The 27,251-nt window shown below is 50.8% G+C and overlaps 1 protein-coding gene across 1 annotated transcript in view; it reads left to right on the top strand.

The window, feature by feature from the left end:
• LOC102387705 (sarcosine dehydrogenase, mitochondrial) overlaps positions 1–27,251 on the top strand; it is a 71,875-nt gene that overhangs the window by 37,738 nt on the left and 6,886 nt on the right. Inside the window, exons 16-17 of the mRNA XM_014522801.2 lie at positions 3,905–3,998; positions 26,724–26,886. Coding sequence (XP_014378287.1) covers positions 3,905–3,998; positions 26,724–26,886 — 257 coding nt within the window. The remainder of the gene's footprint in view (positions 1–3,904; positions 3,999–26,723; positions 26,887–27,251) is intronic.

Genomic DNA, 27,251 nt, shown 5'->3' on the forward strand with positions numbered 1-27,251 from the left:
CTGAACCACACCACGAAGCATCAAATATTTAGACTGCCTGGTGCACGGCTCTCAGTGATGCTCCACTCGGCAAGCACTGACCCTTGCGTACCTGCCCACTTTGCTGACCCCTGAGCCCCTTGCTGGGGGGTGAGCAGCAGTGTGTTACTGTTTAAAATGAAATCAAAGCCCCCTGCATCCAGATGGGGTCCAGACCCAGTTCCTGGCATGCTGTGATCTGTCTTTGACGTGCACAATGCAAGCTTCTTCATGTTGGGCAGGAAGCCTACACTATGGGAAGAGTTTGATGCAAACCCCAGGGACACAGCTCTGGCCTGAATCCCCCTTATCCCTAGCTGGGCCACACTCCCATCCTTTCCTGTTTAAAGCACAAAACCTCTATCATTCCCCACCTCTTGACATTGCCCCTTTGCTGACAGCATCTGGGAGCAGGTATGAGGAAGGGGCTGGGGCAGGACGGACCTTGGGCCAAGGAGCCTTGCTGGCTGGTTTCACCTGGCCGGCTTTACCTGGGCTCCATGGAGTAGGCCTGGTGCTGCTCTTTCCCAACCTCAGCCCATGGGGAAGGCACAATTATGTGGCTTCTCTGATGCCCTACCCACACCTGGCGCACCAGGGCCACCATTGGCTTCCTCTCCCACGCATACTGGAGACAGAGAGTTTGAGTTTATGCATGGGGCTGCTCCCAAAACATCTCCGCAGCCTTGTTTCCAGGCCTGGTGCATGCAGGGCAGGTGCAAGTCAGCGGACACGCTCTTTAATGGCATCCTCAAGAGCAGTGCAGATGTACCCTGCGGGGAGGATGCCCAATTTTGCACTCTTTTCCAAGAGACTGGGCCTATTGCTCTTTGACTGGCATCCAAATTCAGGCCAGACTGTGCTGTCACTGGGAGGTGCACACTGGGAGGAACTCCACTGACTTCCCTCTGCCTTGCCCTGTGGTCGCTGGGATCCGAATGTGGCCGCGAGGTGCCTTTATTCGTTTTTTCGCCCCCATCCCACACAGAGCTTTGGGCCCGAGAGCAAACGCACTATTTATAGAGCCGGGAAGGCAAGTTTCAGTCTGAATAGCTCAGCACGGAGACTCGACAGGAGCTGGAGACAGCCTGCAGGTCCTGAAAAGCATTGGCAGGGCTCTAATGTGCCGGAGACTCGCAGTTCTTCTCTGCGGTGTCACAGCAGCCTTTATGTTTGTATCTGTCATATGTGACAAGCCAGCATTCGTTAGGACCAATTCAAGGCCGGAAAGGGGCTGGCATTTATCCACCCGCTGACAAAGGCTGATTTAGAGGAGATGGAGGGGAAAGTCTCTGTGATTCTGGGAGCCAGCTTAGCCCTCTCCACTGAGCTGAGCGGTGCAATGGGGGCTGTGCTGGGAAGAGGAGTCAGGACCCTTCCTTCTCCTACTCCCTTCATCAGGAATTAGAGAATACAGTATCCAAGAGGTGCAGATCCCTATGCCATACCTTGAAAGCAAGGACTCTGGATCCAGTCCATACAGTACTTCCATCTCCTGGGAGTGTTTTCATTGGTTTTATTGAAGCCATTGAAATAGCCGCTGTCATTGCCACGAGCTCACCATTAGCCCTTTACTCCAGGGCAAGTCTTTGCAGGCTTGTGCTGTGGGTGGAGACCTCCTGCCTTGGTTCAGAGGAGAGTGGGTTGCATGTTTCCAATGGAAATGAACTCTCTGTTCCCCTTGGGTTGAATCGAGTTCAGCTGCTGAACTTTCCAGCCTTCGGGGTGGGATGAAGCTTCAGTGTTCAGTGCCTGCTCTGAGCAGGTTTGAGGAAGGAAACGAGAGCGGCTGCAGGGATTAGGGCATGTCATCCTTTGGCCTGCGTTACGATGGAGAGCAGAGGAGGTGACCATAAGTGGTCCCTTCTGATACGTATTTCCCCTAGATCACCTAAACCATAGTTTCTCAACCTGTGGTACGTGTACCCCTGGGGGTACGCGAGACACAGGCAGGGGGTACATGGGTGCCCCAACACTCTCTCTTGCCCTCTTTTCATCTCAAAACTACGGCAAAAAATGTGGTGCAATTTAAAAAATGTAATTCCCCAGTAATAATTTGGTGTGCCGTGCTTTGCGTGGCGCTGGGTTCAGCCCTCCTAGCTTTGGCCAACATCACCTCTAGCCCAGGTACATACTTGAGTTGTGCACCCCTGATGTAAAAGGTGGCAACCCAGCTCACCCCAGATCAGACATCTGTCATATCACAGCCTTATATACACAGCCCTTCTTCCAACATATGGCACACATTAGTCTGTAAATATATAATCCCCTGGAAAATTGAGTGGCGGGGTACTTATTCAAATTTTCAGAAGTTAGGGGGTACTTGCTACTTAAAAGGTTGAGAAACACTGACTTAATCACCCAGCCACCATGACAAGACTGTTTCCTTCCCATGCATTGCCTGGCTTGCTCCTAAAGTCTCTGTTTGCCTTGGGGATGCTCTTCCCCAGCCTGACAGCGCTTGCCACTAAGAGGCTGTGCAACCAGTCAGACTCACTTAATGAATTAATTCACAGGGTGGGTTAATCCCCATCAAGAGGCAGGTGAAGAAGACACAGCTGAGGAGTACATTTCTTGACTCTAGCTAGTGCTGCCCAGCTCCCGTCTCCCTCCCTGCCTGCTCCTGCCTCTTTGAAGTGGGAGCAGAGAGGACTGTCTCAGCTCAGGAGAGGTAGGGGCTGGGAGGAAGTCCTCTTCTTCCCTTGCAGCCCTTCGCAGAGCTGAGAGGATTGATGGAGAGATTACTTAAATGTGATAGCACCCTGCAACGCTACGTCGGCTACTGATAATGCATCAGCCCCAGAGCATGTGAGAAGGAGCCGGCCTGGCTGGAGGCAGTAGCCAGTTCACTGAGCCAGGGTCATCGCAAAGCCGTGGCCAGACCTGCTCACTGGGTGCCACTTTGGTTTAACCATCAGGTTTCTTTGCAGCTCTGGTCCAAGCCACAGGTCAGGAGGAGTCTCAGCTCCCATCACTCTTAATGTCTCCCCAGCCTTGAAAGCAGAGCGGGATTAGGTAGGAGGCGGTGTCACCGAAGTCACAGCTGTGTGGGAGCCTGGAGGGGATCCTCAGACTGGGATCCTGCATTAGGCTGGAAAAAGGCCATGCCTTTGTCCAGAGCCCTACACCCAGGGATCCCAGACTAGAAGTCACCAACCCACTTTTTGGAACTGCTTTGCCAAGGAATAAGAAGAGAGGGGAAGTGTCTACCCAGTGTCGTGCAGAGTTGGGAAGACGTCTGCCCCAGGCCTGAATCCTCTTCCCCTTCTCCAGTGATAACAGCCTTTTGCATCAACCTCAGTACCTGCCAGCCCCGGTCTCAGCAGTGTCCGAATACTCCCCACACATCACAAGATTTAGCTTTTTTGGGTAGTGCCTCATTCTACAAGCAAACTGAGGCACAAAACCCCCACTTGAAAAGTATTTAGGTGCCTTAGCCTATTGGCCAAGGTGACTTGAGGAGATGATGTGGGTCATAGGACTATCCCCTCCATCACCAACATCACAGACAGGTTCCCTCACCAGACAGCCATGCAGAAATAAAACCACACTTCCTCCCTGAGCTACAACCAACAAGGACCCAGGGAGTGCAATGTCAGAGGGGAGAAAATGCTCTCATTCCTCTAGACTCCTCTACATTTGGGTGGTGGGGATGGAAGGGGGCCGCGGGGTGGGTCTTAGCAATAATAGAGCGGAAAATACAGAGGTAAGAAACATCCAGGTAGAGGAACAGCACAGCGTGTCCCTCCCAGGCTGCCTGGAGGCTACACGTCGGCCCACGCCTGCGGCAGGACTGCCAGCGTGACTGGGATGGCTGTCGGCGAGCGATGTAATGACTAACCGGTTGGACCTGTAGCATTGTTTTCCTCCTTTGCTCTTTCTGCAGCCGCACGGTCCTTCAGGAGCTGCTCGACACAGATCTGAGCAATGAGGCCTTCCCCTTCTCCTCTCACAAGCTGGCGAAGGCGGCTGGATGCATGGTAGGAGCCGGGCCTTAAGGCACCACTTCACAGCAGTGGGGGAGGGAGTTTTTTTGCATCTCGTAGGTTTTCTTGTGCATCGCTGTGGAAGCACAGTGGTGCCTCAGTGGGTCCTTGAGCACTGTGGCCACCGGCCTGCGTTAGATTTGGAAATGAAGCAGTGAAGCCCCAGCGCTGTAGCCACTGCTGCTCTCGAGCGTTGCGTGACACTGGGATTTTGAGAGCAAACGATGTGGGGGGAATGTGTCTGCAGGGTAGCCTCACTGCCTCGTCTCCAGGTCTGATGCATGGGGCACAGAAGTGGATAGACATACTACTCTCACCCCCTCACCTCCCCCCCAAGCCCCAAGGAGCAGAGCCTTGTAGCCCCAGATGCTAAAGGCTGATGCTGGTGAGACCCTGAGCAGACCTACCTGATGTGCGCTGGGTTTCTGTGCTGCTCTGGGACCGTCTTCAGCACATCCGTCCCTCGCACTGGGTTTCTGATGGGTGTGGAGGAGAGGAGGACAAGATGGGAATGGGAAGGACGGGATGCACAAGTCTGATATCGCTTGCATCTCCCAAGGCGGGTTGATACTGTTTGGTGCAATTGCTGTTCTGCCCCAGTCAGAAGATAGGTGGACTTGCAGGGTCACCAGTCTCGGACTGGTATAGGCAGGTCTCTCAGCATCACGGTGTGAGAATAGCTCCCGCAAGCAGGCTTTGAAATGAAGCAGACTGGTTCTGGGGTCTCATACCTGACAATAAGTCAGCTTGTCCTGGCACCAGGCAACCTGGGAGGCCTGACAGCCACTGGCTGATGTGCATCATCGGAGATGCTCCAGGGAGCATCCAGGAAGCCACAAAACAAAGGAGAACGGTGTCATTTCAGACAGCAGCTGCTGGGGACCCTGAGGAACATATTGTGTCTCAGAAACAGCATGTTTCAATATTCCCGACACACGAGATGGGGGGATTTCCCTGAAAATATTCTTGTTTTCTCCCTCCTGCTTTTGGATGATGATTTTTTGCCTGAAAAGTCAGAATTTCTCGCAGGAAAGAAATGTGCCTTCCCCGCCAGGTCTGGAACAGGACTTGGGTGGCTCCTTGAATGGAGCCTGCTCTCCAACCGCGGCTGCGCTCTGCGTGCGTCTGCATGGGAGCGGTGGCACGTAAGGGAGGGTGGAAAGATGCAAGGAGCCCCGTGGAAGATGCAGCTGTGTTGAAAGCTGATCACCGGCAGCTCCACGGCGCCATTGCAGACAGCTCCTGTCTGGGGATTAAGTGGAACGACACTTTTGAAGTGTACCTGTCAGGCAGCGGCGGAGAGCAAGCCCTGGTGATGTGGGCTCCTGACAGGTTTTTAGACAAGCCTGACATTGCCTTCAGCACGTAACTCCATGCACGAGCCTCATCCCTGCTTCTCGGTATGGGGGGTTATGCAGCACTGATCGTGCCCCTGCTTGAAGAGAAGCAGCTCCCTAGACTAGAAGTGAACACTTGAGTCCCGCTGCCCCTTGACCCGGCTCCAGTCTTTCCCCTGGAAAAGAAAGATCAGCTTTAGCTAGCGCAGTCCTTTCCACCGGCATCGTGAAAGCCTCATCTTACTTGCATCCAGGGGGGCTCTGCTGAGCCCCCACGTGCTGCAGTCCTGGGTGGGGGGGTTTTGGTCTGTGTTTCCTTCTTTACCACCATCTTGCTCTGTGCCAAGAGAGAGGTCACTTGGAGAGGTAGCTTGCCTTGAAAGCTCCAAGATCCAGCCACCTTTTCCATCCCTTGTGAGGTTTGGATGCTCCTAGTCGAGGGGATGGCTCCGCTTGCCCCCAGGCTGGGGCAGCCTAGCATATCTGCTCTGGAACAAAGGCCGGCTTCGGTGACTTTCTGCAGCTTGGCTCTGGTTCCCAGGCTTGCAGCGTGTGTAGGAGGGTGGCGAGCGGATGCCTCAGAAATGACCAGGTGTAGAAGCAGCATTAAAATGTTCTTGCAGATAGTAGCCGTCCACGTTGCTCTTTGACCGTCCTTTCCCGCACCCACCCTACATCCCAGACCCGGCACGTGGGGCTGTATCCTCCCCCTTCCAGCACCTGCGGTCAGGGCCTCCTGGATGACGCTGTCCAGCAGAGAGAATCGCTCTCAGAGCCTAGGTTTGCAGTTCGTCTCCAAACCTGGACGTGGACTTGGGCACAGGGGCACGTTCTCGGGGCTTGCAGGGAGCACAGGACAGCATGACTAGCAAACCACATGTCCTGACAAACAAGGGACATATATCTTTTTTCCTTTCCCCTTTTCCCCCTCCAAAGCAAAAAAAGTTCAGATTCTGAAACTTTTGAGAAAGACCCAACTGGGCCTGAACAGCGTTGCTTGCTTATAGAGTATGAGACAGAGTTGCTTATGGAGTAAGGTACGCCATGAGCCTCTTAGCCTGATCCCTAGTGATTCATTCATATGTCTAAATATACCATGCATAATAAGATAGCACACACGTATGTGTGTGTATATTATATAATTATATGCATTTCATATTCAGCGAGGAACTGCTGAATGTTTCAAATGCCAAACTTGCCAGGGGAAAGCCAAGGAGGTCTGCCTATGTCTGTCTGCACTGGCAGATGTGCATCTCTCAGCATGTGCGAGTGAGCAGGAGAGAGACAGCTGCATGAGTAGATAGATATAACTAGATCTTGGCTCTCCTCCCACGCCCTTGGTGTGGCTGCCGCTGTGCCTTTCAGCCACTCTCGCACACAGCTGCGCTCCCTGCGCTTCATGCTCTCACCGGCTTTGAAATGAAAAGCAAAAACAGATTCCTGCCACCGTGCGTGAGGGTGAGAGGCTGGTGGAGAACAGCACGGTCGCGATGTTTTTCCAACACAGGAGGCACCGAGCTGCCTCACCTGCGTGCACCTGCTGGCAGGACAGGTGTTAGCTGGGCTGCTCGATGCTTCAGCCTCACTTGTGGCTTCATGCCACCGTCTGTGCTGTCCCCATGCTTGGAGTGGCGTCTGGGTTGGAGCCCTCCTCTCACTGATCCTTAAAACTGCCCCCTCCCTGAAGCCCTTTTCTCCTTAGCAGTCTCTCTTTTGCTCTTCTCAATGGTCTCACTGGGAATTTTTTTATCCACCTTAGATTGTAAGGGCCAGATGTGGGTGTCCTGCCGCAGGGTGAGTAGCATCTTGCTCCAAGGGGAGGTAAGAGCAGCGCAGTAGTCAGTGTGAGTAGGATTGGTAGATTTGGACTCTGCAGGCGGGGAGCGTGCTTTTCCCGTGGTCTGTAAGTGCAGTGTACATTTACAGGACGGTGTACAGGGCTCGAATTAATGACGGTGACAATGTCTAGCATTTCTTTTGTCAGATTGGTGAGCATTAACGGCCATTTACTGGGTCAGACCCTAAGTCCATCTTGCTCAGCCTCCTGGGTCACACAGCGGCAGAGAGCAGGTGTTGGAAGGGAGAGTGAACTGGGTCTGCCCAGGGGGGTTTCCACTGCTCCTCTCTCACTTGCAGCCTCCAGCATTTGATTTCGTGTCTCAGGCCAAATCCGTTCCAAATGTTATCGACTGAGAATTCAGTTCAATCTTTCCAGCCTCTGTATTGCTACCACCGGCAAGTATCCTCCTTCCCAAACTCTTCAGCCTGGGGCTTCGGACACTCCCAGATCCATGGCAGGCATCCTACATGCAGACCCCAAGCCTGGAGGTTCAGTCTCGATTGCCCTTAGCCAAAAGGCCAAAGGAGCAACCTAGGGAGAAATCCCGCATCTCCATAAAAATAAAGCGTATAGCCTGCCCACAGTGTATTAAGTCTCTACCCTTAACTACACAACACCAGTCAGTAAAAAACCTTGATCTGACCCAAAAGGCCAAGCTATGTTTGACCGAATTGCTTCTCAGCCTCTTGTGGTCTCCAGCACTTAGGGTCTTTTTTTTTTTAATAATATATTTCATGCTCCGGGTCAAATCAGTTCCAAATCCTATCGACTGAGCAGAATTCAATCCTTCCAAAACCCATATCGATAGGGCAGGCAGAATTCAATTGTTTTAAGCACCATGTACGGCGCTATAACTGGTGAGCATCCTCCGTCCCAGGCTCTCACCCTGGGATTTCACATGCTCCCAAACCCATTGGCAGGCATCCTACACGCAGGCCCAGAGGTCTTGGGATTCAGATTCCTCCACTTACTGCAAGCAAACCTCCTCCATCCCAGACTCTTTAGTCCAGGACTTCAGATACTCCCTGCTCTCAAGCGTAACCCACACGAGGCCAGGAAAGGTCTAGGAAGTTCTGATTCAGAGGCTGTGCCCCTCACTCCTGAGCTCAATAGCTACCGATGCACCTTTCCTCCAAAAATGCATCCGGTTTTGGTGCCTGCTGTGGTGGAACGTGATCTGCCACTGGCTGGGCAGCGAGAAAACCCTCGCCGCCCTTTGTGCTGGCTCTGCCGGAAAGAAAAACTCCAAGAGAAAAATGAGAGACCTCTCTTCTCATCTGCACCCTAGGCCCAGCAGGTTTTGCAGCCCAGCCCAGCTGTTTCGTAGCTGTGCCTCGTCTGATCTCTGGGAGGAAGCTGAAAGTTGTCTGATGTGCTAAGTCTTCCTGTGGGTGTGTTGACTTAAACTTCTCAGTTCTGCCAAAGGCACAAAAGAGCCCTCTTGCAGATTAGAAGCTGGAGGTGATGAGAGAGAGAGAGAGAGAGAGCCCCTTCTTAAAAATGTGAGGGATTAACTGCAAAAAAAAAAATAAAAAATTAAAAAATGTCATGTTCTTGTTTTAAAATGCCAGGGCTTGGGCCAATGTGTTTGATCACAGGAGAAGCCTGACAACCTTAAGCTTTCTGTGCAAGCACAGATTTCCTCGAATTTGCTAAGACCTTATATTTAAAGATACTGGTTACACATTGGAAATGCACAAATGGTAATTCCTAATGCTAATGCCCAGAGCTAAGACCCCGAGCGTCTGAGGAAACGTAGCATGCATCCCTTGGAAGAGCGAGAAAAATTTGTCACCGTTGCCTGGTCTTAAACAATTGCAGCAAGAAAAATGTCTTCCGCCGCTCCTAGGTATGTGGCAGTGAGTGTGACTGGACCCACGTATACTTCAGAGAATAATAACGTACTGCACTACATGAAACAGGACTCAAGGTGCCCTGAATCCTGCTTTTATTCAGTGGAGGCACTGCTTTTATCACAAGCATCACATAGGCCCAGGCCTGATCATAGAAAATGAGGGTGGGAAGGGACCTCAGGAGGTCACATCTAGTGCAACCCCCTGCTCAAAGCAGGACCATCCCCAGCTACATCATCCCGACTGTCTCCTGTCCCCACATCTGTTTTCCTCCCTGGCTGTCTCCTTTCCTTGTGCCTGAGCTTCAACTATTTGCAATAATTCCCTCTGCATTGGAGAGACACCTTGTCTTATGTGTTTCCAAAGCACCCCATGCACGTAAGCTACTACTTCATCCTGAGCTACTGATCCAGGTGCATGCAGAAGCAACAAAGACCCCAGTCCCCCCCAGCATGAAGACAGGGTTTGAATACTTGCCTCCTTTCCTTAAACCCCCCTTGTACCATGGTTCTCATCAGATCCTAGCCTGTCTTCCCACCCGTCACTCCTTCTCTTCCATATCTTCCTCTTGGGTCTCCCAGTTGTTCTTCCTGCTTCCCTCTGCCATTGTGAAAATATATCAAGTGATGAGGACTATGGCTGGTGGCACCGTTCTTCTGCCACAGGGGGAATTTTCCCCCAAGGGTAAGGCCTGGCTGTGCAGAAGACAGAGCTTTCTCAAGGGCTGATCCCACCAGAACTGAAGACCTTCACGATCCTCTGTACCTTTTGCTCCAAGCATCAGGGACCGCTTCTTTGACTGGCCTTCTCTGATCTAAAACACAGAGTGACACAGGCATATAAAAATAAAACCAGCCCCAAAGCAGCGCACTCCACTGCACTCAGATTTTTTTCCCCCGGAGAGAAGATGACAGAAAGAACGAGCCACACGGGGCAGATGTCATTCATGTCATGTCGCGTCGCACGCGACTGAGGCTTTGGCAATGAGGGCAGGAGAAGACTGTCAATGGAATAAAATCTTCCTCTGGCTCCCATGGTCACATCCCATCTAATCAATCTTAGAGCCAACTCCTTGGGACTGGAGCCATCTCTTCCTCTGTTCACAATGCCCAGCATAATGACAATGTGAGTGGCAAACAGTTGAGCCCAACGGCACTGGGGGCAAGTCACTGCCTTGGAGTCAAATCGGTCTTTTCTTGAGTTCAGGAGTAGCTTTGATTTCAAGGACCTGTCTGCATCAGAGAAATCTGCATGGAGATCATTAGATCACTGCTGCTTGCATCGGTGCAATCCCCTAACGAGAGAACTTAAAGCAACTCCAACCCAGGTGCTAGTGGGGAATTAATCCAGTTCATCACCCGAGGGATGCCCTGCACACCGCGGACTCCCGGGTTTTACACCTACAGCCAGCGTCTCGTACAGTGCTGCTTAAATAAACCTCCAACGGTTCCTCCCTGACCTTTCATTTCTCTCTTTCCCCTTGCAACTTGGGGGCCTTTGCTGCATCTGAGACCTCACCCTTATCATCCACTGCACGTTGTGGTGCACCGAGGGGATTTCACTGATAAAGAACAAACCCAGCGCTTTCAGCCATCTAAGGCAGGTTGCATTGAGATGCAGCCAGTGCACATCACACACCTTGGTTGACAGGATAGTTAAGGATGAGATCTGCCTGTGAATGGGTGCAAAGCTGATAAAAACAAATGAGCTTTCAGGACCTGGGTGGTTAATATAATTAAGACCCCATCATTGATCCTGCAGCTGTCATTGAATCCTTACCTCCTGAGCCAGCCAAGAGGCCCGCTTAGCTTTTTGCTGACAACCAGTGGAGTTTTTCAGCCGGGCTCGAGGGCAGGGAGGATCTGCATGTGGGGGGCGACTGCTCCGAGCCATGTTCTGCACTGGACTGTGCTGAGCAGGAGCAGACGTTGGTGCTGGAGTGGGAGAGCACTTTATCGGGGACCCCAGTTATTTCAGGATAGTCCACGTGTTGGCCCAAGCTTCCCAAGCGGGCCATGCAGGACACTGATCTCCAAAATGAGGGCTGTCCTTTCCCATTCCCTTCTCTGCGCTCTGGCCGGTCCCGCTGGTCCTGCCCTTTCCGGTGGGCAACACTTCATGTCTAGCGGTGGGGAATGTGTAATCAAACAGTGTCAACCTGTGAGATGCCTGGGAACCAGGTGTGATGGACCTGTTTCAGGGCAAACATACTCTCTCCCAATGGTGGGAAACCGTTGCCTGAGGCTGCTGTCTTTGTCTACACGGCTTCGAGAAGGTCAGGAACAGGGTTCACAATGCTGGAGCTCCATGAGTTTTCAGGATCCCATCCTTATGGGTGGCATCAAGCAGGGCCAGCCAGGCGTGCCTGTTACAGGAAATGTAAGGGACCCACCCTCACGGCCACTAGCAGCCTCATGTCTCTCCCATGTTCCCCAGGCTTCCCTGGCCAGGGCACCCTCCCGTTCAGTCCCTTTGCTTCTGGAGGGGCAGCAATGAAAGCAGCACAGCTAAGCCCAGAGGGGCACAAGAAGGTTAAGGATACCACTTTATACCACTTTTACATTGCTCTAGGGACTGGCATAGCTCGTAGCATAAATCAGAGCAGTCCTTGGTTGCTCCAGTTTAAAGTAGTCCATCTCAACTTGGCACCTGTTGAAGTGAACTTCGGTTCATGAAAGCTTGCGATCGATCTATCTATCCATCCACCCTTACAGACTAGATAAGATCTCCCTCTCTCTAATTTTGGTTAGTCTATAAAAGTGCATATCTACCCTGCCTTCATCTTATCTAGGCCAAGCAACCCAAAACCCACAGAACCATCCTACCCTATTGACCTCCTATCTTCACTCGTCCCTTGCAGACTCACTACCCCAGGTCCGATGGGGCTCTCCTCTGCACCACTGTGTGCTGTGAGAGCAGTGCCTAGGAACAAAATGGGAGGCAGGATCCATCTTGGTGATTTAGCTTGTGGGTCCTAAGTGAAGTTTCCTGCCTTCTGCAAAAGCACTGGGCAAAGTTTGGGAACAGCTACTGCTTCAGAACGGAGGTTTGCTGCTTCGACCAAGTGCTTGCACAAAACAAACTGGATCCTCCCCAAGCAGATGTGGACAGGGTTGGGGCTGAGGGGGATAAAACACATCCCTCACTCAGTCTGAGGAGATTTAAAAAGTGAGAAGGAATAGAGCAAGCCTTTGAAGGGTCAGTCGTGACCTCAGCGGTCCAGTATGCAGCAAGAGGACAGTTGTTTGCAGAGACATCCACAGGCAGCTCTGAAATGGCAAGTGATTTAATGCTCCTCGTGGTGGGATGATCCCTCTGTGTTGTCTTATTCCTTCCTGGATGTGCAACCAGTCTACACAATCCCTACATTTTGGAGCAAGAATATAGTGAAGTTCGTGGTCCTGGCCAGAATCAGGAGCACCACCTGGGCCCACATTTGCCTGACTCACTTGTCTAATAACTCCTGCTACGTTGCCACAATAATGCACTCCTTACCCAGGCAAAAACACCCGCTGACTTCAGTGGGACACATACACGGTCCATGTGTTGTCCTTACAAAATACCATGTGCAATAATCTCTGCCTGAAGATGTACGTAGCAAAATCAAATGGGAGCCCAATGTGTATGTTCCAGATTTTGGAAGTACCCCAGTGTTTGCAAGTGTTGATGCTTTCCTGATCCCTTATAGCACTAGAGACCCGATGCAAAAGTCGGATCAGGGTCCCGTTTAAGCTTGAATTAACACATGCTCCTCCCTGCCCCCTAGTTCATGGGCATTTGAATGTGGGCTTTTGTTTCTATCCCATCTCTGACTAAAACGGATCACTCGACTGTCTTAATGCTTGTCCCTAACAACCTCTGGGCATCGCACCAGCTAAAATAGCAGAGAGTATAATGTGAGATGAGGAGGGCAATTTGCTCAGAGCAGCAGCTGGCGAGAAGAGACCCTGCTACAAGCACTGAACAATCAGCAGGTTCAGTTGAAATGGGACACAACGTGAAATCCCAAGTGACAGTGAGTCCCAGGAATTCGGAGGTCACCTGGGAAGTGCTGGGAATAGGGCTGGTGTCCTGGGTTTGAACTAAATGCCCTCTGCACCTTGCAAGGCAGGGCCGTGATAGCTGTCAGGGAACTCAGAACCTCTCCAGATGCAGCAGCGGGAAGGTCTAGCAAGTTAGCAGGCAATGGTCTACCCTGACGTCACTTTTACTTGGGAAATTGCTCCCTGGAGAGGTCTTAGGTTTCAGTGAGATGGTTTTAAATATTTAACCTGGCTCTTTAGGCAGCACATGACCGAGCTTGGGCTGCATGGGAGGAAAGTGCTGTGGTTAATCTTGTAACCACCACCACTGCAATAGGAAAACAAGGAGCTGGAGAGGTGCCTGGGGCATTAGCTATGAGTCCTCTAGACCTGAGAGATTAATTGCGAGTCCTCTAGATCTATACCTGCTTTGCAAACAGGGATGGGGGCAGCGGTGGGGTTTGCAGAACCTGCCCATGTTAAGGAAATGCCTACTCTTATCACAATCCCAGCGTAGGTCCATGAGTGCACACCCCTATCGTAGATGGGGGACCAACCCAGAGCCAGATTTTACAGCATCGCATCTCACTGATGCCAGCCTCAGTTTGCACATCTGTGCGGTGCTTGCATTGGTCGCATTGGAGCCAGCTGCCTTACTGGAGGGAGGCCCTCACTGGTTTCTTAGTTGTCTCGAAATAGGAGGGAAGAGATGGTCTCAGCCTTGTAGGGCGAGTCTAGAGCTGTACTACAGAGTAGAAACTAATATTTGCTTTCTGCTGAAAGCTTAGTTAAGGTCACTGCCCATTTCATGGTCTCCCCATAGCCATGAGGGAGCAGCTTCTGGAGACGGGCGAGGCAGCCATTAGTTCCAAAAGGGAAGGTTTCCAGTTCCCCTCATTCGATATACAGTGATACTTTATTCCAGTCTGCTCCATCTGTTGGTTTGCGAGCCTGTGAATTTCCAGCAGCTGCACTTGGGTCCTAGCTTGGGAGATTCAATACGCGTTTCAGGCAAACGCACTCCTGTTTCCTTGGTTAGCTTCAGAGGGGACTTCATCCTTTTTCCATTGTGACACATGAGAACTCAGGGGTATGGGGGCCGCTGCAATTTGGGAGCCAGGAAACGGATGACAGTGCACGAAAGGAGCTCCCATGATATCCACAAAGTCAAAGGTATTGTGTGTTAGTGCAAGGGACGGCCATGCTCCTGAGCTGCTGCAGTGTGGGGAAGGTCATTCTCCGGGCAGGGAAAAGCTTAGCTCAGCTCCTTCTGTCTCAGCAGGGGGGACGTGTCCTTGCATGGGATGGGGATGGGAGACAGGGAGGTGACCTGATCGAACAGCTCGTGAAGGACCAGAGCCTTTAAGGAACAAAAGTAGCCTCCGCTGGATGGAGGCAAGTGGCGTTGCTGCGGTCACAGGACTATGATGGTCAGGTGTCTGCTTGGAGTGGCACAAACTGCATGTCTGGTACCCCGTGGCAGTGCTGGAATAGAGAGAAGGATTATCACATGCAGCATCTCTTTAAGCCAGATACCTCCCCTCTTGGGAGGCCTATCCCAGGAGGCTGTTGGATGCAAGGTCTTTCCTAGAGGCTAAGGCTGGGATTTTCAAAATAGCTGGCTTTCGGCTGCTCTGATTTAAGTCCAAAGCCATCTTGCCACAAGGGGCTTGAATGGAAGTGGAGGCAGGCTAGCCCGAAGCCCTCTGAGCCTGCTTGATCCAAACCCCTCTGGTTGGCATCTGAGCTCGAGCTCAGCAGGTCAGACCCTGCTCCAGGCCGATGCAGCTATTCAGCTCATTCCCTTTCCTTCAGCAGCAGCTCCACACTTGGAGGAGGCCGTTCCAAGGAAAGCACTGTCCTGGCCGCAGCACCCTCTGCTGTGTACCGCTGCCTCTCCTCTCCTCTCTGGGAGCAGAAAGCAATGCCTGCCGGTCCTGTGCTTGCACCCTTTGGGCTTGCCTGCACTCGCTGCGATCCAGCCATTGAGCAAGAGCAAGCAGCCGATGTACAATCCAAGAGACTCAGATGTGCAAGCACCTACCCTCCAGTTGTGCAGACCATAGTGCGAGCAGGTGCGTGAGAGGTTCTGGTGCTTTTACAGCATCAAAGAGCCGTTGTGTTTTCCAAGCACACGTGTCGCTCCGAATCGTGCCGTAGCCTTGCAGGGAAAGCCCAGCTGCTTTTTTTGAACACAAAGATCCTCTTGACTTGGGGCGTAACCGAGCAGCTGAGTGATCTAGCGGCACGATGGGAAAAGGGAAGAGGACAGACCCGGAGACTTCTCTCTGCCGCAAAATGTGCGTGGGGCTTCTCTGCACCTGGTCCTTCGAGCCTTCAGTGTGTATAGGACCAAATCCTGCAGTGTGTGCTCAGTCCAGGCTCCCGTGGATATCAGGGATTGGTGGATGTGGCTCTTTAGTGTCTGAGTGACCTAGTGATAAGTGCTTTGCTGCAGAAGGAAAAAACCAGCTGCTGCCTGTGGAAGCCCTGCTTATCACCGAGCCCTGTGACAAAGCCTTTGCCAGGCAGGTGGCAATTGGTGTGATAAATGCCATCTCCTCCCACTGCATTGGTCCAGACAACTAGTGCCACAAGACGCTGTTCTTTGATTAGCACTTCCTGTGGGGACATGATACAGCTTTATGCTTTAGGGCAGCGGCGATGTGATTAGGTAAATTCTCTCCCCATTGAGACGGTTGGGTCTCCTTGCCACAGGCTTTAGCTGTCGCGCAGTGATAGACCGGGATGACCGTTCTGCTGCTTAAGGTGAATTTGATAGGACTTAATCACGGGTCGTTATTAAATGGCAAAGCCGACAAGCAAAGGAGAAATCCATTACATGCAGAATTTAGCATGGAAAAAAGGTACCGCAGAGACTGCGCTAAACCCATCCCTGAGATCGCTCCATTGACTCAGTCAATTGGACCCGGCATCTTGGAGAACTAATTGTTATGGTGGTTGTGGATTGAATTCACTCATCAAACAAAATCAGCGCGAGCAGGGAGAAGTCCAGCCGAGTTAACGACCTTCTAGAGAGTTGATTGAGCTGAGAGCTTGTGTGCAAACGTATATACAGCATGGTATGCTGTGTCCACAATAGCAATGCCCCAAATTTCAGCGCGGGGTTTGGACTTTGACTTGTGCACATCCCATAGGTTTGGATTGCTGTTCGTGGTACTGTCTTGTGATTCCGTTTGAAATCTCCTGGGAACGTCTGCTCCTGAGAGAAATTTGGCCTGCGGTGCAGGAGACCCAGCAAGAAGAGCCAATCTCACAAACTCTGGGCCAGGGTTTCATGGAGTCGCTGACAGTATTGTTTGTGCTGCTGAATTCAAACCTGCCCTTTTGGACTTTCTCTAATATACACTGTACTAGATGCAAACGCATATGCGGTAGTCTGGCACGTTGGTATATTAGCAGCTCCTACCTTTGACTGGATGTGCGGTTGTATGGCAGAGACACCTGATTCATCTCTCACGCTGCGGCTCTGACGGCCCCCCAAGCAGTCATTTTGCCAAGTGATATAAGGACAAAGCGAAGCCTCTCTCAGGAGGCACCTCCTCTTGTATGTAAGGTATATAATAGCTCCAAAGCCCTTTTCTGCACAGCCACAGGCAGGACAAATGAGCCATGGAGTTGACTGTCAATCCAGGAAGCATCCCCTGCCGTGATTAATACAGTAGCTGACTTGCTTTCGTGCTGTTCCCCTAATGAGGTGGCACCTTTGTATGGAGAGCATATCCCGAGTGCTCATACACCTCCCAAGCAGATTTCCATCCTCCATGCTTCATTGCACCCCTGTGGCAATGGTTACAGGAAGCAAGCTCCAAAGTACAACTCTATTGTCAGGAAGCTCAAAATACATTCACGATACCTTTTGTGTTGCTTCCCCCACTTCTCCCTCCCAGGTCTATTGTTGCTCAGGTTAAAACACCTCCAACCCTGCCTTTAGCTCCCCTGGGATGGCTTCTGTTTTAGAAATGCCTTTAGAGCAAGGTGAGAACAAGACACGAGGAACAAAGGTGCCGTTCTCTTTGAATGCAACCTGGTGATTATTGTTTGTTGTGGTGCAGACAAAAGTCTCAGTGTTCGTGTGTCAGCAGCTTGCCAGCGAGAAGCGGAAGGAGGCAGGCTGATCATTATTAGTCTGAATTGTGCTGGGGCCAGGTAAGCACCCAAAACAAAGGTGTTTCTCTCGGCAGGACTGCAGTATGTGGCTTGGGCAGCAGCACGAGATACCTCTGAATTCCCCGACCCATGTTTCTTAGCAAATCCTGTCTGATTCAGGTTTGTCGCAGTCAGCGTGAAATGCATGGGAGGGACGTTTCCAAATCTCCCGGCTCGGACTTCGCCTCGCCCTGACTTGTCTTGCACCATGGGAGCATGCGAGACCCACTGACTCCAGTCCGATTTCTGCTCATGCAGCCGGTGATTGCTAATGACATCCAATAACGAGCAAAAGCCATTAACCTTGGCTGCTTAGCTGACTGCAGCAGCTGATGAACACCTCTGCAATCCCTGGAATAGGATGAGGCTTATTAATAGGCTCCACCGTGTGTGTCCTTAATAGCAATCAGCAGAAGCTGGTGGTCACCTCTGCAGAGGGGGCAGGAGACAGCCCTCATCCCCTCATCATCGGGGATGTGAGCTAGGGAGACGGCTGACGGGCTTAGTAAAGGAATCTGGTTGTTCCCATTAGGTGAGAGGTAGCATGGCTTGCATCAGCCTAGACATGATGGGGTTAAAACTCCAGGGTGGCTGAGGTTTTGGGAGTAATAACTGCTAAGGGTCTAGAGGTGAAATAAGAACTGCTTTCTATTAGGAACTACACACAATAACATTTGAACACAAGGGAAGGGCAAGTGGCAGCCGCAGTCAATTTTCTTAGCAACTAGGAAACCAATTGACTTGCTAGAGGGGAACCCCTCACTAGCACTAGCAGATCTCAAACAGAAGAGCCCTGGTGCCCTATAAGAGATGCAGGGCACACTCCCTCCCCTTGGCAGGGCTTCGCTGGGCCAACCCATGTGCTTTGTTTTACCACCCCAGTATCCCACCCATGCAAACACTGTCATGGATGCACCGACTCATCCCAGTTTTTAATCAGCTGGGTTCTGTGTTAATTTGGCAATAAGCATTTGGCTACTCCTATGTGTTGTCCTTGACTTAAGTCCCCGAGATGGCCACAGGGAATGAGAAATGAGAGGAGCAAACACAGCATTTAGATGAACAGCAGAGTCTGTTCTTTTAATAGGAGCATGGGTAAAATCCCCTTCTCGGTTATCACTCCAAGGAAGTAGGTGGGGCTGTCCCAAGGCTTTGGCCAGCAGAATTTGACTAGTTTTCTCCCCTTAAATACCTTTCAGGAGCCCTTTGCTCAGTTCATGCTTGCTCAGATCATGGTGAGTGAGATGCTCATGGCTAAACTTCACATGACACCTAACGCTCCCTCTCCTTTCTTGCTTCATCTTGCTTGTTCTGACTACTAATTCATTACCGTATACTTTTACTGTACTACATCCAGCCACGTACAAGGGCCCCTGCTGAGATCCTGTTGTAGTAAGAGCTGCAGAAATGCATAGCCAGCCCCTGCCCCTAAAGAGACTATAATCCGCACAGACAAGACAGACAAAAGTTGGGAGACTCCCCAGACATCTCAGGCTAATTGTGTTTGTCCAGCAGTCTCTTCCTGGCTGGAATAATGTTTGTGGTCATCTCACAGCCATGGTCCATGATCCTGCATGAAACTGTGAATTAGTCTCGTACAAGAAAAATAAAGTTGGTCTCCGCCATTGATCTTGGTACATCGGAAGTTGGTCTCCACCATTGATCTTGGTGCACTAGAAGTTGGTTTCCGCCGTTGATCTTGGTGCACTGAAAGTTGGTCTCCATCGTTGATCTTGGTGCACTGGAAGTTAGTCTCCACCATTCATCTTGGTGCACCGAAAGTTGGTCTCTGCCGTTGATCTTGGTGGAATGCACATGGGGCAGACTGGACATTTAGGATATTAGGGAAAATACATCACTTTTCTGTCTTGACTTAATTGCAACTGGTTCAGAAATGGGTTTTGTTCACGCAAATGCTTCTGACAATCCTGAAAACCCCGGCTTGTGCTCCAGGCGATGCTTCCAAAGGAATAGTTAACTCGCTGCAAAAACAGAGCACTGCAAAATACAAGGCACCGCGTTCACCCCTGCCACAGGGAGATTCATTTATTCTCCTCTTTAAAGTAAATGAGGTTTGCAACATTTCCCAAAGATGTTCTCATTCCAGAGCCTCTCTCTGAAGCTCCCTTGAATGGAGGAAACAAGCACTGAGATTCTGCTGGAGATCCATTGAGGAGCTCCATGAATGACCAACCCCTCTTCTCTACTCCCTCCAGACAGAGGAGACTTCACCTGGGTCTGGCTTGGGACCTGGGGAGGAAAAGCTGGTATTTCAGCTCCTTCTGGGTGATGATGCAGCAGGTAAACTGACACGACGGCTGAACACATTTACATGAGAAAAGGCTCCTTCAGACAGCACTTAATTTTGTGCTAATTTTGTCCAAGCCAGGGAAAAGCAGGATGCACAACACTGTGGAAAGGGCAGAGACTGCTGCTTTGCTTTTGGCATTTTAGAGCTACAAGAACAAAGTAGCAATGTCCAAAGTTTGCTCGTTAAAGGGTGTCAAGGACAATGGGGTTCATTTAGCCGTCTTCATAAAAAAGCTTGAATCCAAAACAGCACAGAGGTTTAAATGCCTGAAGCTGTGGGCAGACCGGTCATAACCCAGGGGGCCAGGTTCGGACATTCCCTTTGGCTGCGGATCCGGTGTAACGATGGCTGACCTTTTTGGTGGAAGGCCTGCCTTTGTCCGAGGTGTTTGTCTGGTGGGAACGGGAGACCTTTGGCAGGTCGATGTTTAGTGCTAGGGAGCTCAAGAGGAATCTTTGGGGTTTTCATTTAGTGTTTCAAGTCATCAGGTCCATTACAGTCTGTCCAGGAGCCTGGAGACTTTGGAGACAGGCACGTCATTCAGGGGACGACGGTAACCAACACTCGCCGAGTTTAAATAATTGCTCTCGGTTATGATCCATGAATATTTCATCGGCCTAATCTAGATTACCGCAGTGCGTCATGTTAAATTATCATCTCCGGAGCTGGCTCGGATGAGTGCCAGTGACAGCTTCTTTCCTGCGAGCCGTTGCAAAAGCTTGTCATGCTGCATGTATTACTAAGATGCCCCATTGTGTCGCTAATTGTAAGCACGTAATTGTATCCCAGAGGTTTGGTGGGTCTTGAGGCTGCGAACGATGCAAAGTTTCGAAAGCTGTGGCTGTAAAGGCGTTGTGTGGGCAATGTTAGCACTCGTGAAAGCAGGCAGCAAAGGAGCACAGACTGACCAATCATGGAAGGGACCAGGCTGCCCCTTGCACATTGACAGCAGGCATCTGCGCTGCTTCTGGGATCCTTGCTATGGAGCACACCCCACCTCCTCACTGCTGCTTCACGCATGCCATGTCCCAGCCATAAAGCAACATAGCCACCTGAAAGCATCCCCGGCAGACAGCCTGAGAGTGGGTCAAGGGACACACTATATGGGATGTAAAACCAGTGACCCCTAGGAATATATGAACACCACCAAGAACTTGTAGGAACTTTATATCTCAGTGTCAGGTAGGGACTTAACCAGGATTTGGGCCCCTTTGTGCTAGGGGCTGTATATACAATTAATACGAGACGCGGCATGTCAGGGCAGAATTGCTATCCTCAGTTGACATTTGAGGGAGTAAAGCACGTGTGACAGATGTGAGTCTGTGATATCATCAGGAATCTGTCTCTAGTGGGTTATGGAATAGAGAAAATCCCACACAATTTACTGATTCGTTTTGATGCACTGGCTGGGGGAGTAGTTAGCTGATTGCACGATTTCACGATGATTACACACTTAATTCATACAACACAATTTTATTTTAAAACTCTTTGCTACGCATATAACACTGCTTAGCTTTAAGAAACACCACAAACATTAAAAACACAATAATTACATATATCAGAAACAATGCTCCGAATGCACTTCCTTCCCAAACAGTGCTATAAGAATTAGTGTTACAAAAACAACTACAATTACAACTAAAAGTTAAATTTGAATCAATACTGTTATTTTTCATAATATACGTACAATCCTAGAATTCTGAGAAGCCAAATACCAAAATATGGTTTCATTCCTCAGTAGTACAATTTAATGGGTTGGCCTCAGTAGTACGGTTCAATGGGCTCGCCTCAGCAATACAATTCAATAGGCTGGCCTCAGCAATACGATTCAATGAGCTGGGCTCAGCAGTGATAGGACTAAGTCCCCTTCCTTCAGTCCCTTTCGGGCGCTCCGCGGCTTCAGCATGAACTAAGAGATTCGTGTTCACGGAGAGGGTGGGTCAGGTGATCAATCTGGTCCGGGCTACACTTGCGATTCTTCCTTCGTTGTTCTGCAAGTGAAGTCACCTCCAAATTGGGACAGTAGGTTACAGTTTTTTATTGAGTGAGCTGCCATCAGTGGGCTCCTCCTACTCAATTTGTCACTACTCCCAAATTTGGGCTCGGATCTTACTCAACAGAAATTACCTTTGTTGAGCATTTTAAATTACTCTTGGGGAGACTTCTTCCATATCACTGTAAATACCTTTTTTTTTACCGGTCTGGTTAAAAGGCCCTAGGCTTTGATGTCTCGGAACTCAGGATATTTGCTTTCTTTGTAAAAGACTTCTAAAGATACAATTTAAATTAAGGCTTTAAGTGAAGTCAGGACATCTTGCACGTAGCCCCAAAACAATGAACTAGATAAGGAGATAAATCCTATCTTCTTCCTGAAACTGGCTAATGGGCAACCTTTACAAACATTCAAACTATTTCATTCAATATGACAGAATCCTACCTTCTTCTGAGCACACCCAACATCTTAATCACCAAGCTTCATCCTCAAACCGTGCTCGACTCTTGGTGCCTGTCTGGGCGGCGCTGACTGGCTAGGAAATTATAGGCTGTCCCAGTGTCGTTCCAGGAAGGCACTTCTCTAATGACATGGGGTCCCCTGCTGAGCTTCATCCTTTTCATTCTTTATTAATACAAGTTCTGTTGACCGAACGCCAGGCAGATAAATGTCTCAGGGTAAGAATACAAGTGTGAAGCAGAGCACACATCAGAAGTTACTGGACCGCTATAATTGTTTCCTGCTAGGATATAAGAGATGTTTTGGCATAACGCACGACTAGGCTTTCCTCCTTGAAAGATGGGTACTTAAGCTCAGCAGAAGGATGACAAACTCCTCTCCTTTATCTCCAGTGAGGCCTGCAGGAAGAGGTTGAGAGCAGGGTTTCTGTTTCAAGCTGGGCAAATGAGAAGGTGGAGCCGATTCAGGCAGTTTCAAAAGCTTTCAGAATCCAACGCAGCCACCACCTCCCTCTCCCTGGTGTGACCTGGCCCTTCCTTAGCCTAGCACACGAGGACTTCATCATCCTTTATGTATTTCCCCTCCCAGCCCTGCTGCTATTCTTATTTCTCAGATCAGGAGCAGAGAGCTTGAGTTGAACCTTTTCAAAGGCACCTAATGGATTTAGGAGCCTAAGCATAACTTTCAGAAGCAAATGAGACACTTAGGAGCCTACATCCCTTCGACTCCTAACTGCCAAAGAGGATTTGACCAAAGGATCCTTGCCCAGGGTCACGCAGGAAGGCTGGGACAGAACAGGGCCTTGATTCTGGGTTTCTCAAGCTCTCACCCTGCTCCCCCGGCCACGGGCTTGCCCGTCCTCCCTTATTTCCTTTCTGCTGCACCCTGGAGCCTTGGCTTATGAGCTTCAGTTCATTTCTGTATGTGCCTATACCTTTTCCCCATATCAGTAAGCTCTGCTTCAAGGGCCTTGGGATGCCTTAGGGCTTGTGCTCTCTTTGCACTTTGGGCTGGGTCAGGCCAGATCCGGAGCTTCTCCTGGGAGCAAATGACAGCATCTCCCAATAATTTCAGGATGGCTGCAAGGCATCTTTCAGGATCAGGCAAATATAGGTCTCTCTGTTCCTTTCTTTCCATTGAAGTTCAGCTTTCTCTGGGGCAGAAGTACAAGCAGTTTTGTTGCACGGCGCTTTAGGACAGGAAGTAAAGAGTGACATATCCAGATGAAATGGAAAGGTGGGTGGGATTGGCTTCTCCCCCCAGCTGACTTCTGTTTTCAACAGCATCTCTCTGTTATCAGCATCCTCGTACTTCCCCAACCTCTTGTTTTCATGATCTGCACCATAACTGGGTCTAGTGTTTGGGGCAGTTTGCACTCGGGGGGCCGGGTGGGGACTGTGCATCTCTATTGACTCTAGCTTTGTGTGTCTTCTGTCTCGCGCTCCTAAAAACCAGTAGAGGAAACAGCTGCAGGAACATAACAGGCATTGGCTTTGCTTTCCAACTGGTTAATGTGGATCATTCTTTTTGGGCAAATGCTACATTTCCCAACCCAACCTTGAAGTTCCTGCTAGTATCTGGTCCTGCCACACTCCTTGCACCACCACCACCCCCTCCAGCCCCCACCATGATGCCTCTGCACCAAGCTGCATCTTCCTCTCCAGTGGATGGACTCTCTGTGTTTGATTAAGGAGGTTTTGGGCAGGTTTGCAGTATGCACTCTGGTCTGGAGCCCAGGGGTCAGCTCCAGCAGAAAGGGAGAGAAGCTGCTTGTGAGCAAACTGTGCTTCTTGACCCCCTCATGCTGTAGCTTTGGAGGGCTGTTAGTGCCTCACACCTACCAGATGCAAGAGAAGTCAGCCTCCCAGGGGCCTATTGTACTTGGCTTTCAAAAGGGGTTAAAAACAGGGTCTTGGCCAATCCTGAGCCATAGGATAGTATGACTGGAAGGGACCTCACAAGGTCATCTAGGCCAGCCCCCTACCCAAGGCAGGACCATCCCTGACTGAACCATCCCAGCCCCCAACCTGCTCTTGTAAACTTCCAAGGATGGACGTTACACAGTTTTCTAGGCAGCCTGTTCCAGTGCTTGACCACCCTCATCGTCAGAAATTTCCTCTTAATTTCCAACCTAAATTTGCCCTGCTGAAGCTTGAGGCCATTGCTCCTAGCCCTGTTCCTCTATGGTGACGGAGAAAAACCCATCTCCAGCCTCTCCATAATCCGCCTTCAGGTATTTAAAGGCTGTCACTAGGCCTGTGCAAGTTGGCATCGATCTGATCTGGATCACCGGAATGGGTTTCCACCTCGATCCGGCCGAAGCGGCTCCGAAGCTTCGGCGCCTCCTCAGAGATCCAGCCATAGGGGACAAAGGGGGAACCAGGAATTGCACCTCAAGCTGCAGACAAGCAAAACTGGTGCCATGGATGACACTGCGTGTGTTAAGGCGCAGCGGGGTGACAGCTGCAGGGATGGTGGCCCCTGCTGAGGAGGAGATTGGTGCAGGGGGGTCCTGGGGCCCTGCACCCCTAGCTGCTGACAGACAAAACTCATGTCACGGGAGCTTGTGGCACTGCCTGTGTCTGTCTTGGGGGAGTTGATTCTCTGTATTGATTCTTTCCTCTCCTTGGCCTGGTTTTGCAGGTGCTAATTGATGGCAATTAACTGGCTACATTAGCTAGATCCTGTGTATTGAGCTGGTCCCTGAGTAAATCATGCTTGATTGGTAACTGGTAACACAGCAGCTTAGCAGCCAGGCCTGCAGTAGGGTCTCCCATGCCCCAAGACAGACGCAGTCAGTCCCACAAGCACCCACGACATGAGTTTTGTCCGTCAGCAGCTAGGGGTGCAGGGCCCCAGAGCCCCCCTGCACCAATCTCCTCGACAGCTGGCAGGCTTCGTGGCCTGACAAACAACAACGTTATAGATATTTTATTGTTTCCCCATTATACCCTCTGGCCGGATCTCCGAGGCGGCTCCGAACCGCTTCGGGAAGCCTAACGAGGCAGCGCTTCAACCTGGATGTGCTGCTTCGGACCCTGAAGCATCCGAAGCTTCTCCAGATCCGAAGCTCTGTCCGAAGCCTCGCACAGCCCTAGCTGTTACCAAACTTTGCTCAGTCATCTTTTCTTCAGGCTAAATACCCCTGCTTCCTTCAGCCATTCCTCATCAGTCATACATACCTGATCATTTTTGTTGCTCTGCACTGGATGCTTTCCCACCTGTCCAAATCCTTCTTGAAGTGTGGAGCCCAAACCTGTGTCCAGGTGAGGCCTCCCCAGTGCAGCATAGAGTGGAAGAATCACTTCCCTTGATCTCTAAGTGGCACTTCTACCGATACAGCTCAGGATGCTGTTGGCTTTTTTTGCAACAAGAGCACGTGGTCGGCTACAACCCCCCAGATCCTTCTACAGTTGCTGGAAGCGCTAGGACAAGATAGCAGGCAAGATGACGGGGGAGCACCCAGGAGGCTCATGCTCTGGTGTGTGACCTTGCAGAAGTCCCCTGACCCCTCAGCCATGCCGTCTGCTCAGTGGGGATAGCCCACCTCCACTTCCTAGTGGTGCTGTAAAACACCTGGAGCTAGAAGGTGCTATTAGAGGACACGGCATCAGGCTCCACCTCACTCTGATGCACATGGGCCCTTGAAGTCAACCTCATCTTCAGGGTCCCATGAGCAGAGCCCATCTAGTGAGTCCGCTAACTAGCCAGACAGCTCGTTCTCTTCTGTATTTCCATGTTCCTGCCATCACAGCGTTTTCCTTATCCTTCTCCATCCTTGTCAAGAGCCGTAAGCTTGTGGAGGTCCCTAGAACAGAGTGACATGTTTGCATTTCTGTTAGGTTAGCCAGGTGGATCACAGAGGTGCAAAGCAACCTCAGTGCATTATCCACCACCAGCCTGCGAGCAGAGGCCTGAGCAGGGTGCTCAGCGCCTCCCTTGCCAGCTGAGCTCTGCTTCAGTGCCCGGGCAGCTTGAGCCACGATCCCGAGTATAGCAAAACTTCGGTGGGTCAGACCCTCACGGCTGGGTGCATCTCACTGAACAAAAAGATGTGGAGGAGAAATCAGGGCTGGCTGGTTCACAGCCTCTCTGGAGACTGAAAGGGGAGGCATGAATTGGGAAGAAGGGGGAGAGAGTCATGACTCACCACCCACTGAAGTCAAAAGGAGGATTTTGATTGACTTTGGGAGCTGGTGAAGGCTATGGGTGGCCATGAAGTCGGCATTAGCAGCACTGACACCTGTGCCGCAGAAGTACGTTAGCCAGCCTGCCTTCATGGGTATGAGGCCTGTGTATTGCTGGCAGCATCTGGAGAGCACAAGTGCAGTAAGTGCCAGGAGCAGATGAACTACAGCTGTATAACAGAGATACAGCTTTCACACAAATATCCCAAGCTATAAAGAGCTAGGCAGAATAACAGGAATATGGACTAGACATATGACGCCATCCCAGAAAATGCTGTCCAAAGAAATTTGCACCAAAAAAGAAAGCATGGTTGTATGTATTTATTAGACATGATTTCTTTTTCTGTCATTTCAAAGCACTTTGGAAAGGAGAGCATTTTTACAGGAGACTGAGGCATGGAGCAGTGAAGCTGCACAGCCTGAGAGCAGCAGAGCTGCAAACAGAGTCCAGGTCCCCGGCCCCCTCCACCACCCCGTGCCCCGCTCCGATGTCCTTTCCTGAACAGATACAACAAGCCGAGTGATTTTGGTCTCTTGGTCTCCGCAGGTTCGAGCCATGAGGCTGTCGTTCGTGGGCGAGATGGGCTGGGAGCTGCACGTGCCCAAGGGAGACTGCGTGAGAGTGTACCAGGCGGTGATGAAGGCGGGTGCCCAGCACGGCATTGCTAATGCAGGATACAGAGCCATCGACTCCCTCAGCATTGAGAAAGGTCTCTCAAGAGAACGTCTGAATTGCGCATCTCTCTCTGCTTTTCCCCCATGGGCACGGTGCATGTGAGGCAAGCCAAGGATGCTGGCAAAGAAACATGCTTCTGCTTTGTTCCCCCGAGTCTTCCCATGTGGCCGGTTCTTTCGGTGGAAAAATATCTCTACCTGCCTTTGAAAGCTGAAGCCGAGGGCAGCCAGAGTGCTGGCTGAACTTTTTAGACTCAGTCAAAGGGTTGATAAAGGGGTGGACACCTCCCTTGCCCTTGTCCCTCTCCATCATTTTAGTTTTGACTGTGGATTTGGTGCTTCCTGCCCCAGGCTGAGGGCGCAATGGGCCACAAGACCATCTGCTTTTTGCTTGGGTAGG

The sequence above is a fragment of the Alligator sinensis genome, unplaced genomic scaffold (assembly GCF_000455745.1).
Source record: "Alligator sinensis unplaced genomic scaffold, ASM45574v1 scaffold829_1, whole genome shotgun sequence".
NCBI classification, from domain to species: domain Eukaryota; kingdom Metazoa; phylum Chordata; order Crocodylia; family Alligatoridae; genus Alligator; species Alligator sinensis.